Here is a 15,636-nt window from a genome sequence, read left to right as displayed (position 1 = left end):
GGGGGGGGGGGCTGAACCACGAGTTCAGCCACAAATCTACGGCACAAATAAACGGCACAGGGTTGTAGTTTCCACACACCAGGGGGTAGAAAACAGCGGCGGGACAAACTCCTTGTAGGTTAATTTAGAGTTAGATGAATGAAAATGTTCAGGAAGTACTTTAATAACAAAAGGTATTTGTAGAAAAGTGACATACTCTAGTGTGACTTTTTAAATCACATTTCAAACAACTGTACGAACGGGTAATTTAACCAATTACCTCCAATATTTTTATACATATATATTTTCACTCCAAGTAACAGATTTAAGGTCTTCAGATGCCCCCACTTCAAGAATTGAGAGTTGTCCTTTTGTTGACTTGCTGTAGTGTTTTTCAGAGATGTTTAAATATGTTAGTCATAAATCTGGGGTCCTGACACGCTTGCTGCTCCATGTTGGACTCCAGGAGGTGGACTGGGAGGTGGAGCTGGCCTTTGTGATTGGACGAAGAGGAAAACACATCAAGGTGAGCCTCTCCTCCTCTCTGGTGCGCCTCTTCATGAAGCCTCCTACCTGAAGCCATGTCATCTCCCCCCCCGCCAACCAGGAGGAGGACGCGCTCTCCTACGTGGCGGGGTTCACCGTGGCCAACGACGTCAGCGCCCGCGACTGGCAGATGAGGCGCAACGGGAAGCAGTGGCTGCTGTCGAAAACGTTCGACAGCTTCTGCCCTCTCGGACCGGCTTTAGTAACAGCCGACGCTGTGAAAGGTGAGGGGAAAGGAAGGAGGCAGGCAGGCTGGCGAACCGTGCAATTAACTGTGATTTTGGCGTCACGGAGTTAACAAGCTAAAATTAGGGAAAAACATGGTTCCCTGAACAACAACATGAGCTTAAAGCAGGGCTGGAATACTGGGAACAGCTTCATGTTGGAGCAACACACCTAAAACACGTGATCCCGGGCACTAACTAGGTTTGGCTGATTGGAAATTACAGGTAAACGGATCAGAACCGGGTTGGAAATGACCTGAAAGCACCAGAACTGTCCAATGTGCAGAGTGTCGGTAATTAGAGCAGCTGGTTTCTGACTGACACTGAACAGCCTCGGCGTGAATAAAAATAGGTTGAGTTGCAAATAAGAGCACAGCTTGTCGACGTGGTCATTCTAACTGAGAAGATAATTAAGGTTTGATTTGACCTGATGGATCTCTTCAGTGTGGACAGACAGACGGTGCCACGCTGCCGTCGTCTGTTATTTCATGCTTTACATCCAGTTTCAGGGCTGCTTCTCCTGTATTAAAGTCAAGTTTTGCAGTTTCAAACGCGGTGCTTCACGTCTCTGACAGACCCGCACAACCTGGGGATCCGCTGCCTGGTGAACGGAGACCCGGTCCAGAGCAGCAACACGGATCAGATGATCTTCAAGACAGCAACGCTGATCGCCTGGGTCTCAAAGTAAGTCCCCGAGTCTGACCCGGATCCAGCAGCATTCTGGATGTCCGTTTGCAGGATGTCCACACACACACACACACACATTAGAAACCGAGGAAGAGGAGCAGTGTGCATCAGAAGGATCAGGAAGGGTGTGACGGCTCAGATGTTGCTTCACATCCAGGACTGAAGCAACATATTTGTTGTGAATATGAAGCTGAGCCGGAGCAGACAGCAGCTGCTGTTCCACCTTAAACTGCATGAAAATACGACCTAATTCAGACTTTTTTAATGGAAGTGTGAATGTGACAAATAAAACCCAGGTCTTTTCAGTACGCTGCACTGAATCAGATACATATTTGATGTTTATTAAAACGACCTCAATGAGAACATTTATCGGACTTCTCCCTCTTCCTCCTCCTGAATTACTGGAGACAACACCCAACTCACCCCACACTTCACAAACATCTATCTGTCTGGTCTGAACTTAAAACACTGAGCTGAAGAAGGGAAATCATCAGGTTTATGGTCATTTTAAGGCGTTTCCATGATGCATTTTATTTTCTCGTCCTCTCAGGTTTGTGACGTTAACTCCAGGAGACGTTTTCCTGACGGGTACTCCTCCAGGTGTGGGCGTCTTCAGAAACCCACCCGTCTTTCTTAAGGTGATCCATCCACGACACCAGTTCTGAATCCACCTTTTCTCAGTTAGAGCATAAAACACAACAATCTGACCTGATTAATTATTAAACCAGAGAGATGAACTCTTTAAAACCATCCCTTCAGGAAGATGTGTGCAGGTAAATATGGAGTCATCTTGGATACAAATTAAAAAAGATGCAGCAGCCATTCTAACATTTAATGTCACAAATGCCTAAAAAAAAAAAAACAAGCAAATAAAACTCTGGACCTAAACCCAGAACTTAGTTTAAATTAGAAGCTTGTTTGTTCAAAACGTCTTGAAGTTTTTAGTGCAGCTGAGTTTAACTAATTAACAACACGTTTAGCAGATTAATACTCTTCTAAATTAATATTCCCGTTTTTAAGAGTAAAACTACATGTTTAAGCTTTGTACCTGTGAATATTTCTCCTCTGATGAGATGAATTAAGCTTCGTTTGAGACATAAAACGTAAATAACTTAAACATTAATGACGTCCTCTGTAAACGAGTTCTGTGTCTCTGTAAGTTTATTTTATCTTGAAGAAGCTGCAGCATGTTGTTAGTTTGTTTTGGATATTTTTAAATTGAATAAAAGAAAAAAGGTCTAGAAAAATCTGAGGTCTTAAAATTTCCAAGGTCCCAGATTTATAATTATCTTTATGAGAGCATGTTTTATTTATCATAATCCTAAACCAACCCCGGCTGATTGTTTCTGAACTTCATTCATTTTGAATTTATGCTCCTTTAGGAAGCCGTCTGAGATGAAAACGATTTATATTTATCCGTTAATTAAATGACATCAGGAAAGGCAACTCAGAACTTCTTAATCACAGCAAAAAGCAGGAACATGTGGGCGACTTTGATGAGCAGATATAATATTAAACATCCAAACCACAAAATCTGCTCTCTGTAGTTTGACCAGAAACAGAAAGACGTGTTTAAGAATAAAAAGCTTGTTTTTTTCCAAGTCTTTTAATGCAGGACTGGATATATCTGGAACGCTGCAGATCGGTCCATAAAAACCACATTTCAGTCGAAACGATGAGCATAACTTTCCCCCTGCAAGATAAAAAAAAAAAGACGGATCACGGCGAACATTTCATCAATATAAGGGCTCATAAAACTCACAACACATTACATAAAATGAGCACGGGGCAGAATTTACAGAAGTATCTAACTTTATCAAAAACATTTGTTAAATTTAAATAAACATTTCAGGTTATGCCTGTTGGTACGGTGTTCCTGCTCTTCGGCTCGTTAGTTTGACTTTTTTTTAATTAGCAGAAGGAACAAAAGTTAATTAAGCAACAACGGTAACAGACAGGGTTCAGAAAACGTTTTTTCCCAGCATGCAACATATCGTGATAAAACTTTACATGCTTGATAAGAGGATAATCATCTTGACGCCACGATAGTTGTTAAAATATGAGATTTCCACGTCATTAAATGATTGTTTGGGGTAAAGTGACTTAAAGCCATCAGGGTTTTTGTAAAAAATGTTTAGAAAACATCAAATATTCCTCACAGCTAATATCAGCGATCAGACATGATAATTGTCCTGTCAGAGTTCAGAATATCTCGGCTCATTTCATCTGATTTTAGCTTTAACTCTCCCCGCCACTCGATTCCCTCCCCAGAACGACTTCCTCCTGTCGACTCTTCATCCTCTCAGCTTTCAGTCGTCGTTTCTTTCCACCTGACGTCTCTGATTCCATCGTTCTCTCTTTGACTCCGTTTACATCGGGGGATTATTTTACAGACTCGATATCCTTCAAGTCCTCAGTGAGCTCCTTAATGTTTGGATGTAAACAAACGACTAATTGTTGGCAACAAAAACACGACCCTGCTGATTTTGGTCATTTATTACAAATGAAGCTGTAGACTTTTGGGAGTGAATGATGCCTTTAGAGAGTTATTTTTATCATCGATGATCCACGTATTTTGACAGCTGTTATTGCTTCAGATACACATTTAAAAGTCACAACAGATTCCCTTGAATAAAAACAAGATGTTTAAAACCTTAATAATCTCAGCGACCAGGTTTGTGATCTACTAGTTTCACCTTCAGATTTAAGCTCTTTTTTTTGTTAAATTAGGTTGATTCTGAAGCGACAAAGCTTGCGACTGCCTGTGGAACAGAACTAATTGAAAGCGGTTCTAACAAGGTGTTTTTTTCCTCCCCAGAAAGGAGACGTGGTGGAGTGTCAGATCGACCAGCTGGGCTCCATCATCAACAGAGTGGTCTGAAGTCAGAAACGACCACCAGCTCTTCCTCGAGCCGCACTTCTGTTCTCCGTTAGCAGAAACAACAAACACGTACACGTTGATTGTTTTATTTACACCACTATAATACTAACGAGGAGGGGAAATGTGGTATTTTTACTACGTGGAACTGTGTAATTAGTGACTCCACGTACTGACGCAGAGAGCGTCCATCAGCCGCCGCCCACTCAGACAACTCAAAACAAACTTATTTTAACGCACCGTAATAAAAAGTAATTCCACTCAGCTTTAACAGTCAGGATAATAAATATTATGCACTTTTTCTCTTATAAAAGACAGAAAATTGCTAGTAATAAAAACAGATTAAAACCTTCATACTGCCTGAGGGAAAATGTTTTAATAATTTTGCACAAATCACAGAAGCCTTGTCGTCTTCCTCCCATCTCGAGACGACTTTAGGAAAATTTCCAGTAATAATCGTGTCCGTGTAGAGTTTCAGAAACGTGACGAGGCGAACTTGGTGTTCAGGTTTGACCTAAATGATTATTTTGTAAAAGCACGAGGGGACTTTGTTATTTTTTGCAAAGTTGTGAAATGGTTGTAATAAAATGAGGCTGGTTTCTTCCTCAAGGCAGGAAGTTTAAATATAAGAAACCCTCACACTGTCAGAAAGCTACAGGCAACTTCTGTGATTTTAATTTAAAATTTGACTGCCAAATAAACCTTAAAAAGCATTTTCTCTGCTGTCTGTGTGCCTGAAGCAGCTTCGATTCTTCTCAGCTTGTTTCGTGTTGCCTTCTTGTAGAAAACTCTCCGTCAGAAGCTCGTTAAGCAGATCTCAATCTGTTTTTTTTAAGATGATTATCAGATTTATTACCAGTCAGAGTCGAGGCTGGTTGATGTGATATAAACTGTAGGATTCTTCTCCTGTTCCCGGACGCTCCGTTTGGACAGCAGGCGGCGATAAAGCCTCACTGAGCGCCAAGCCGCCGCCGCAGCAGCGTTGCTTTCTGCTCGATTGGAAGGCGAGAAACAGCCGCTCCGCCTCTGGACTGTACAAACAGCCAGCTGCCACGCAGAAAACGTCCCCGTCATAACGAGGCATCGATCCATCTCCTGATCCCGACGTCCACGGGTCTGCGTCAACGAGACTCCCCGGAGGTCTGAGTCAGCAGGGAGGGATCTAATACCTGCTGCAAAAAAGAGTTCAGGCTGCTCGGGCACGAGCCGTATTAAAGATCAAAGGAGAACTTGTGTTTATTGTCAGCTTGAATATTATTTGTCCTGACATGTTTACACGCAGCAAACAAAACTTGAGCCGCTTTAATCACAACATAACTAAGTCCTAACAGCTGATTACAGAGACTTCATAATCCTCTCCTGCAGCTTTTTGCTAATTCTGTTCCTGAAAAACAACCTAAAAGTCACAGTTACACCATTAGAAAACACAATGAACGTAAAAGACACAAGCGTCTTAACTCCTCGTGGGTCGCTCTTTTTTTAAAGATGAACAAAGGCTTTCTGACACGGACAGAAAACGAGGTCAGTTTTTGCAGCAGAACAAAGCAGAGCCGAGGCCTTGAGTCATACTTAACTGCATTAATTGTAGAGGTACTGAGAGATGAAGCGCTGCAGCTTCTCCCTGTTTTCTGACAACTGGAACAAAGGACTAACACCCAGGAAGTTGCCTCCTGTTTGACGCTCCTCCGAAAGGACCTGAATTAAAAACAACGAACATAAATATAGCAGCGTTAGAGGACACTCCAACAACAGCACAACAACTGCTTTTTGTCCCCTGACCTTTATTTGCACGCTACGAGGACTCAGCTTTTTCTGTACAAGGGTAAACAAAAACTGAAAGAACAACAATAAAAGTTTTCACAATACGAGAAAGATTAATTGTTACCAAAGTCTGAAATAATGAGGCCAAACGAGGGAGTCAGACTTCAGGTTGTGCAGACCTTTTCTGTGAACACCAGAGGCAGATTTTCTCTTCGGTTTGACTCGTCGGTCTTTAGTCATCACGCCTGCCTGACATCCGACACCAGAGACAAGCCTGATGACTGATAACCTCAATAATAAACCTAATAGGTGACTCACGGGATCTTTGCAGATATATGGGTCAACGATGCTCTATTTTTAAAGGAAACCTGCAGCAGAGACTGACGGAAACACACAAACGTCACAGCTGATCCGAGAGGCAGTGGGCGAGGACTTTGTGCAGAAAAACATCTGCATCTTTGCACTTTTCCTCTCCTACATTAAGTGTTTTCTCCTTCGGAGCGGATCGGGCTGGCTTCCCTTAAGTATTGTCATTATTCTGTGCTGTTGTTTGTAAAATCTCAGCAGATGGAGACAACAGATGCCCATATTATCTGCAAGAGAAACCATTTTCTCTTTGACTTTATGAAAAACTTTTACCGGCTTCGGAACTGCCACAGTGTGACAATTCGTCACGATAAACTTGCAGACTTTATCTGTTCTCTGGAAAGTCTCCGTTTAATCCTGGCTGCTTTGTGTGAGGGGAGTGCTTTCATATCAGGTCATCTCACAATCCACACAGAGAAGCCTTTAAAAATAACTTTCCTTACTTGTTTAACCCCAGTCAAGTATGCAGATGACTTCCTTTAGTAATTCCTGGTAAAATAAACACTTTTCCAAAGTCTTTCCTTAGAAGTAATGCTTTGAATTTAGATTTAAAGGCTAAAATTGGTAAAGAAAGAAAAGCTGGACTTCCAGATTAATGCTGTTGTTACCAATGAGGTCATAAAAGACACAATTAGGTTCAAATTTACCAAATAAACTTATTTAAAACAAGGTGCCTAAATATCACAGTAATTAAAGCTTCTGTAGGAATCCTGAAGCTGAAGAATGGATCCAAGTGGACCTGATGCTAATTATGCAGCAGTAGATGTTTTAAATCTGGAGGAGAAGAGCTCATCGCTGAGAGAACGGGCAGAAATCCAGCTGGATTAAGAAAACTGTCCGATACTGAGTTTTAGATGGAAATGTAAGCAAAGCAGAGCATCAGCTGTTTGTGTTATAAGATGTTTCTGATTTCTTTTAGAGGGAAAAGCGTATTTTCTTTACAGACATGTTTGGGAATGTTTTAAAGGTGAAATGCACTTTAAATTCAGCTAATAGGTGGAATGGTGGCATCTCCCTGGGATCCTACTGCTGGCGAGGAGCTGATCATTTGGGAAAGTCTCCAAAGTGTCTCGAAACATTCGCCACAGTTCTCTCAAATGTTCTTGAGTTTTGAACATTTGCACGACAAATTTTGTCTCAAGACAGAGTCGGTGCGGGCGTCTCTAACCCGCCTGCAGGAGCTCTGACAGACGGAGCTGCGGTAGCTCCCGAGGCCACAGGTTCGAGCCCAGGTCATCCGGCGTAAAGCAATCGCGGAATCTTTCATGCTAAGCTTGTTTGTTCTGGCGACCCCTGCAGGAGCTCTGACAGAAAACATCCGGAGCTATCTTCATGCCGATGTGGGCAACAAAACAACGTGCATAACCTAGATTAAAGATTTGCAAGTCGTGCACTACGTTGCAGGAGACTGCAACGTACTGAGGTGCAGGACACAGTTAGGCCAGAAGGTGGCGCCCATTGGAACAGACTACCAGAATATATCAGAGAGCGAAAACTACGCCAGTTTTTAAAAAGAAACTCAAAGCATTTATAATGCCCTCTGCTGCTTATGGCAGAGGCACTTTTAGCCTGTTTTTATCCAGTTTTTCTATCTGTTAGTTGTTTTGTTTTAAACTGTTTGTTTTTGTGTTTACTTGTCTTAGGACAACGGATGATATGTAGCTATTGTGCTAATTTCTGCATGTTTGCACTTCCATGAATTGTGGTAATGTTGATTAATGTGCACTGTCCTAATCAAATAGAGAATCCTTTGAGTTAAAACATGATAAAAAAAACAAACTCCAGACTCGCTGGTTGAAAACACTCAGAATTCAGTGAGGTGGCAGCTGAAGATTTGTCCGTTTTCTCACAATTTTGAGTCTCCAGCTCGTCTTGGACAGCTGTGAGACGCCACCTTACGAGACCTTTTCAGGAACCAACTTGTGCTCTTGGCGAAGTGAATTCTCCTACAGGCTTGCTCCCAGCCCAAAGTCAGGACTGGTACCTGTTCACGCTGAGCTTGAAGCTCAAACGTTGAGGGAAAAATGGACGATCAGTTATTCATAGATTCGAGCTGCATTTTATATAATCTTCACAGGGTTTTTACACCTGATTTTTTACCCCCTCAGCACCTTACTGCAGTTTTTAAACCGTGCACATTTAATCAAAAATGTGATTTCCTTTCCTCACCACTTACAGATGCTGTTAGCAAATAAAAGCCAAACCGTTTTGTGACATTATTTAGAAAAGTGAAAGTTCCACTAAACCTAAAATATACTTAACATCCTGCATTAACTGTTTGGACTAATATGAACCAAATTACTTCAATTTTAAATATTTTTGTTAAAAATGTCAGCGGTATAGATGCTCTGAAGCAGACAGCTGATCTGAATTCTTAAGCCTTTAATAATAAAACGTATAAAAGTCAAATAAACCACAGATTTAAAGGAACTGTGACGCCTTTTAAACTGCCTTTAATAAAGGCAAAACAATTTCAACCTTCATAAAAAAAGGACTTATAAATCAGATAGCAAGTTACTAAAAAAGAATACAATTTTATTACTATTAAAGTTTCTGTTCAAACCCTGAAAACACATTAAAATTCAAGCATTTTCCAGGTTTTCCGTCACTTGTCTGTGAGCAGATTAACCTCAGGACGGCTGAGATGCAGCGAAACCTTTGGTCCTGAGTGGAGCTGTAATTCTGCACCGGCAGATTTAGAGACCAAAACACACACTCACACACACACACACACACACACAAAGAGAGAGGCTGTCACTCACCCCGAGGTCTATTAGTGTTCTAACTGCGGTGTGTGCCGCCTCCTCGGAGCAGCTCTCTGTGAGATACGGCACAAAGGCACACATGAATCAAAAGAACAGGCAGATTTCCAATATAGAAAACGAGGTCGGGATAACAGAACAAAGCCACTACCACGGGGACTGTAATTTTTATACTATGTATTATTGAGGGGTGCCATTTGGGTGGATTCTCTCCGTCTTATGTGTTATTTCAGCAATGTGAGAGCATGGGATGGGAGTTCACGAGCTGCACTGGCTTTCCTCTTTGGCTTCGGTAGATTTGTAAGGACGAATCGCTGGGAAAAGGGAAGGTGGCGAGCTTCTGAAGTTATGACACACACACACAAAAAAAAGAAAATACAGCGGCTCTCTGAGGGAGAGTGGGGTTTTTGTAAATGAGTGTCAGGTCGTGCTCACCATAGTGCTGTTTCTTCTGATTTGCTGTGTCACAAAGATGGGAGTGTATCCAAGACACAAACTCAGCCTCTGCAGCGGGAAAGACAAGAAAATAGAGGCATTACTCCAGCAAAGCAAAGCGAAGCCACGACAGTCCGCCGAGATAGTGGATGGACTTTTTACGCCTCACTGTCGTGCTCCTGTGTTATATGTTTGTGGCTGGTTCAGCAGGTCACTGCAGATGGCTCGGGGTGAAAGATAAACAGCTGAGCAACATCAATATTCATCTCATCTCCACAGCTACTCCAATATTTGGATTTAAAAGGCAGCATCAAGTCCAATGCCTTTCCCCTTTTTTGTCTGAGCCTATTAAAAACGGGGTAGTTTCCTGAGCTATATGAAAGAGCTCATCGATTTAAGATGACAACTTGCCCTAAATCAGAGCACTCGTACCAGCCATAGAAGCGTCCATCAGGTCCAGCGCCTCGACAGTCCAACACAGCGTCCTCAAGTGTCCGGCCAACATGCTGCAGAGGAAGAAGAGCATGTCCGGGCACTGGCTTGGCTGGCTTATCTAGGGAAGGAGACGGTGAGCAAAGCAGAAGAGCCCAGAAAAAATAAATCAAACTGAGGAAGTGTGAGGGTGGAAGAAGCATCTCCAGCACACAGAGAAGGTAGTTAAAACGGTCTGTCAGGAGGAGAAAATACAACAGGATGCAGCTATATAACATCCAAAGTTTTAATAAAACTTTGGATTTTTTCCCCTCACCATATAAAAGTCACATATTCTGTGTTTCAAAGGAACTCCACTTGTCTTAAGTGGAAATGTGAAGACTGTGGAGGAGTGTGCAGTGAATACTTCCTGGTAGAAGTAACCCAGCATATGAACACTGATGTTTCATTGAAAACATTTATTTGGTTTCACTTATTTAGGCCAAAGTCTGCTGAAAATGCTATGCTTTTATAATTTTCTACAGCAAAGAACAAAACAGACATCAAAACTATTAGATGACTGCTTCCGACAAACTTCACCTAAACTTTATTTTTTTGTTGTATTTGCACAAAACCTCCTCCTGCTACGTCATTTCATTACGTTATGATTTCTTTAACTTGGAATAAAAGTCAAACGTCACACACGCAGGAAACCACCGTTTACCGTCTGCTTCCAACCACGAGACCGGAGCTCAGAGTCTGACTGATCCTGAGGTAATTACTTGTGTTTCTTGGACCAAGCAGTTGTTTTCCTGCTCTTGCCGGCCCCCCTCAGTAGCGCAGCCTGACAGCCTCCTCCAAACACTTGATGCTAAGATGTGTGTGCTATTTGAACTCTGGGAAGCATTGATGTGGGCTAATCTGCAGCAGAGGGGGGGACTCTCAGTCTACCTCTCCTGAGGCGGTCCGCTTGAGAGCCGGTTTCATCATCGCGTTTGATGGTTTGTGCGACTGCACTTGAAGAAACTTTTTCTTGAAATGTTCTGAACCGGCTGTCCTTCATGGTTTTTCTTTTTTTTTTTGTAACAATGAGCTGCTGTTCCTCTCAACTTGGAGATGTAAAAAAAAAAAGCAGCAGTCAAGTACTGTCAATAAAAAAAAAAAAGCTGCTACCTAAACGCAATAAATCTGTGTTCAAAAGGAGAGTTTAAAACTACTAAACGTTGTTCTTTTTAAAAAGATGCATTTCATTTGCGCAGACAAGTCAAGAGCTTCCACATTTTACTGCAAAAAAAGTATTTTTACAACAGAGCTGTAAAAAATGTTACCATACAGTGTAAAGTTGTATAATTCCTCAAAGCAAGCAAAAAAACCAAAAAAACAAAACAGATTTATTTGGACAAAGATGCTCACATTCTTGTTCTCGACTCATGTAATTTGTTTTCAGAAACTTGAACTCTTTATATAAAGGATGTATTAGAATTTTATTTTGTAATGTCTGAGGTCAATAAATAGGAACTTTATGAAACCACTTTTGTTATAATCGCATCAGAAATTTAATAGAAGCTAAACTAAACCGTAAACTGCAGCTTATCTCCGTTCAAGCCTCTGAACAGATGGATTATTTACACATTAAAATAATTTTAACAATAGAAATGAAAGAAAATCCAACTATTTTCTATTTGCAGGCTTTATAAAGTTCTTGTCTTTTACAAAATGTATTTTGTTTGGTCGGACATTTTTCAAAGATTAGGATAATTCATGTGTTAAAGCAAATATTATGTGAGGAGGCACCTAAACCATCAAAGATCTTGCAAAAGAGTTGGAAAAAAAATAAAAAGATCAGAGGACAAATAATTGACTGAGCTGTAAAAGCAGTAAAAAAAATGCTTTGTAAAATAATAAACAGAACAAACAGGGCCAGACTGGCAGCTTTCCTAAGAGGTAACGTCTAAAATGTAATATTTAAAAAGTCTAAATGAAAGAAAATAAAGTTGCTTCGCTTGTTTCTGAAAGGAAAAAAACAGATCCAAACTCTGCACCTTCCACCTCCGGTCAGAATCAGGTCACCAGAGGGACGTTTCAGCTCAAACAGAGAATTAACGAGGAACAGCAGCGCAAACATTTATCCAACAGAGAGATACTGTTTTAGTTTCCAGTTGTTTTCTAAACTAGAGGGAATATTTATTTGTTAATTTACATTTCTCCTCAGCGTGCAGAACTCAGACGTGACATAAATAACTTAATACACAAACAAAAATATTTAAGAGCCTTTGGGGAAACAAACACGCCGGTGAATAAAATAAATCTTTTTAAGTCTTTAAGCCTTCACAGCAGATTTTATTTTATTTTTTTAAAGATAATTAGTTGTTTTGATTTTTGCCCGGTTGTTGTGAATGACCATGTGGAGAGAATTTAGGCAGAAAAAGTGAAAGTGAGGAGGTCAGAGATTATTTCACCCTATTATTTAGTTTGAATTTGTTCTTGTTTTCTCTTCATTTCTGATCTGAAAGCAGTGGAGGTGTCGAGTAACGGCACTGGATGTTGGAAAAAGAAATGTTGTATAAACTTTGTTAAGGCTGTTAGTTCAGTGGACAAAGCAGAAGTTGGATCATTTCGTGGGTTGGTATAATTTCGCTGTTCTGGATTTCTGGAGCCATCGGCGCCGCTTCGCCACAAGTTCTCAACAAGACATCAGATGGATGATTTTTAATAATCCACAGCAGCTCGTTACAGGGTTTAACCAAATAAAAAAAAGGATTACAACACAGTTCATGACTGCCTGATTAATTTACTTTACCTGCAGAGTTATAATTATTACGGCTCATCAGTTTAGTGTGAAATGAAAAAACAAAAAGCCAAACGACACACAAAGCTGCTTTTTTCTTTGTGAATTTGAACACTTAAATCACAAAGATTTATAAGAAGTTACAGAAATTATTTAAAGTTTCTGCTTTGAAGGCTTTCATCAGAACAACTGAGGCAAAAATAAAAAAACTAGGAATGCAAACTTTTAAACAAAGACCTCAGTATCTGTTACACCTCAGAGCACAGGTTGAGGACAACTCTCAGCTACTACCACACTAAATATTAGCTTAATATCTGACTGAGTTGTAACCATTTCTGTGTCTGCTAAGGATGATTAGCTGACTACCGCACCCAGACAGCTACATTATCGCCTTCCTTTCATGGCAGCGGGTGATAAAAGGACAGGCCTGATTTGGTTATGAGAGCACGTCCTCCAGCAGGTTGCGGATTAGTCTCAGTCTTCTCCTGTCCACATGTCCACCTGTTCCCAAACTGCGCCTGAAGCACCCACCAGCGTGTCTCAGAGGGCTCCGCTCACTTGCAGTTTGCTGTGAAACTGGTTTGTTGTAGAGGACAAGAGAGCAACTTTATTTTAGGGCAAAGATTTTATATTTCCCCTCCTTTCACTCAAGTTTAGGTTTAGTCAAGTATTGAATGTAGTCAGAACAAGGTTTAAATAAATGTAATGTCCTCAGAAGTGACAGAAACATGACTCTGTGTGTGAATAGGTGAGTGGGAGGCAAATTGTAAAGCGCTTCGGATAAAAGCCCGATATAACTGCAGCGCATTTACCAGCCCATATCCCAAAATGATCTAATATGAACAAAAACCCGGAGCCAAAATGTTCCATCACTGCCATTTTGTTTGAAAGCCTGCAATATGCCTGCGAGTAGACGACCTCTCTTTTTCATCCGAGTGTCAAGTTCAACGCTGCCCTCGCAGTTTTAACCATCCGTTGTAGAAATATACGTTTTTGTTGGGGAGTGTGGTTCTGATCCGTGTGGAGCTTGAAACACGCCTGTCCCCGAGTTCAGAGCCCTTCCTTCACGGGGCTTCGGGAAGCACAATACTCGATAAACAAAGCTCATATGAATAACTCCACAAAATTCAATCACATCCGTGTATTACACCGTGGTGACGGAAATGTGACGGCAGGCACATTTCTGAGAACGGGCAGAAAAGATGGCAGGGCTCGGTTTAAAAAAAGGGAACAAACGTCAATAAAAATCCTGTCCAAAGTAAAACCAGGCAGAACTGGATACTGTCCACATGCTGTAACTATAAAGTAAATTCAGTTCAAGGCCTGAGGTGTCATTTCAGTGTGAATTAGTGCACCTTGAACACTGTGTCGCTAAGTGTTTAACGGCATCAGCCCATCCAAAATAAACAACTGCTGCACATATTTAATAGAGCAAAAGATTCAAAATTTAATACTTTCATGCCCCTCTGAGCGTCTCTGTCCTTGCACGAATGGAAGTCACAAAAAATATCTGTCAGAGTGACTTTATTGTATCATGGAGGCTGGTATTAGTACATCGTAACAGTAAAATATTCATTGTAAGGATTGGTAATTAAAAACAGTGAAGACATATTTACTAGCTACCAGGACTCACAACCATGACCTCGTATTTAATTACAAATTCAGATTAGTTAAACGGAACAAGTGCTGCTTTGAAAGATGGGCCTGCAAAGATTAATGGGACCTAATCATCTTTTTATACCTATTCCTGTGTTTCCTATGAAAAATGAAGATAGTAATGAAGGTGGTGAAAGAAAGGCAAAAGTTCCTTTTCTTGGCATTTTAGTTAACTCCGCCAGCCTTCATCAGGGCAGCTACGTAGACCTTTCCACGCTTGGTGTTTTGTTGAGCTAAGTTTCACAGATGGGTCTTCATGGTTCTTTGACAGTCGTTTTTTCATGTTTAAAACGTGCTCCAGCTTCTCGGAGAAGGCTGTCCGGCCCATTTGGAAGTAGGCTGACTGCCTCATGTGGTTTTGAAAAATCCCAATGTAATGGTAGCGTTAGTTAGGCTTCTTTTAAAGATGACACATGCCGCTAATTGACATTCAAGATACGCGGATTCATCCGTGTTAAAGCTTTTGTAATGGAGATTTAGTTACTTCAAAGTTCTTTTTCATGTAGTTTTCTTTTTTTTTTTTGTATTTGTGTGTGTGCCCTGTAGGTACTGCAGTCACCCAGAGAGAGATCTGGATCGGCATGAAACATTCGTCCCATTTTAAAACTCCGTGCTTCTATGAAGCATGTCAAAGAGCCAAAGGGGCTGCGTGAAGTTCTTTGGCACCTTGTATGAGCGCAGCTCTTGCTCCTCGCAGTCAGAGTCGCTGTGATACGGGTCGTCGGTAGTCGTCCAGGTCAGAGCGCCCTCCCTCTTCATGAAGTCACAGATGGGAGCATCTCTGGAGATCTACACAAAATAAACAATTTTACAGACGGGAACACGTCGCACTGCAGGTTGGAGCTGGGAAATCTGACCAGTTTGTTGACTGCCGAGTCCATCAGTGTCATGGTTGTGATGAATTATGGGGTCGTGTTTTTATAGTTTAATAGTTTGCCTCATTGAGAATTTATTGCTGTAAATAATTAATCTGTACAAGGCCATTTACAAGCTTTGATACAAGGGGAACTTGTTGTTGTGCCATTATTTTAACATTTTTTGAATTATTCCTTTAACGAATATCCATCCATCCATCCATCCATCCATCGTCTTCCGCTTATCCGGGGTCGGGTCGCGGGGGCAGCAGCCTAAGCAGGGAGACCC

General features: G+C 41.3%; 2 protein-coding genes across 13 annotated transcripts in view; one reads left to right on the top strand and one right to left on the bottom strand.

The window, feature by feature from the left end:
• The window catches only part of fahd2a (fumarylacetoacetate hydrolase domain containing 2A), a 7,856-nt gene extending 2,829 nt beyond the window's left edge, over positions 1–5,027 (top strand). For all 4 annotated transcript variants that reach the window (XM_025005119.2, XM_017412128.3, XM_017412127.3 and 1 more), the window contains exons 4-8: positions 446–505; positions 587–749; positions 1,325–1,433; positions 1,987–2,074; positions 4,255–5,027. In XM_025005119.2, coding sequence (XP_024860887.1) covers positions 446–505; positions 587–749; positions 1,325–1,433; positions 1,987–2,074; positions 4,255–4,317 — 483 coding nt within the window. In that variant the 3' untranslated portion in view covers positions 4,318–5,027. The remainder of the gene's footprint in view (positions 1–445; positions 506–586; positions 750–1,324; positions 1,434–1,986; positions 2,075–4,254) is intronic.
• gpat2 (glycerol-3-phosphate acyltransferase 2, mitochondrial) overlaps positions 5,021–15,636 on the bottom strand; it is a 106,015-nt gene continuing 95,399 nt past the window's right edge. For 8 of the 9 annotated variants that reach the window (XM_025005108.1, XM_025005113.1, XM_025005109.1 and 5 more), the window contains 5 exons: positions 15,160–15,282; positions 10,071–10,191; positions 9,639–9,707; positions 9,204–9,259; positions 5,533–6,009 (listed from right to left, as the gene is read on the bottom strand). In XM_025005108.1, the coding sequence (XP_024860876.1) occupies positions 5,893–6,009; positions 9,204–9,259; positions 9,639–9,707; positions 10,071–10,191; positions 15,160–15,282 (486 nt within the window). In that variant the 3' untranslated portion in view covers positions 5,533–5,892. Of the gene's footprint in view, positions 5,484–5,532; positions 6,010–9,203; positions 9,260–9,638; positions 9,708–10,070; positions 10,192–15,159; positions 15,283–15,636 lie in introns of those variants that run through there. The other variant, XM_025005110.2, reaches the window with a different exon arrangement.

This window comes from Kryptolebias marmoratus, linkage group LG1, assembly GCF_001649575.2.
Source record: "Kryptolebias marmoratus isolate JLee-2015 linkage group LG1, ASM164957v2, whole genome shotgun sequence".
Classification (NCBI taxonomy): Eukaryota; Metazoa; Chordata; class Actinopteri; order Cyprinodontiformes; family Rivulidae; genus Kryptolebias; species Kryptolebias marmoratus.
The sequence above is the reverse complement of the archived record's forward strand: the minus strand, read 5'-3'. Positions and strand labels throughout refer to the sequence as shown.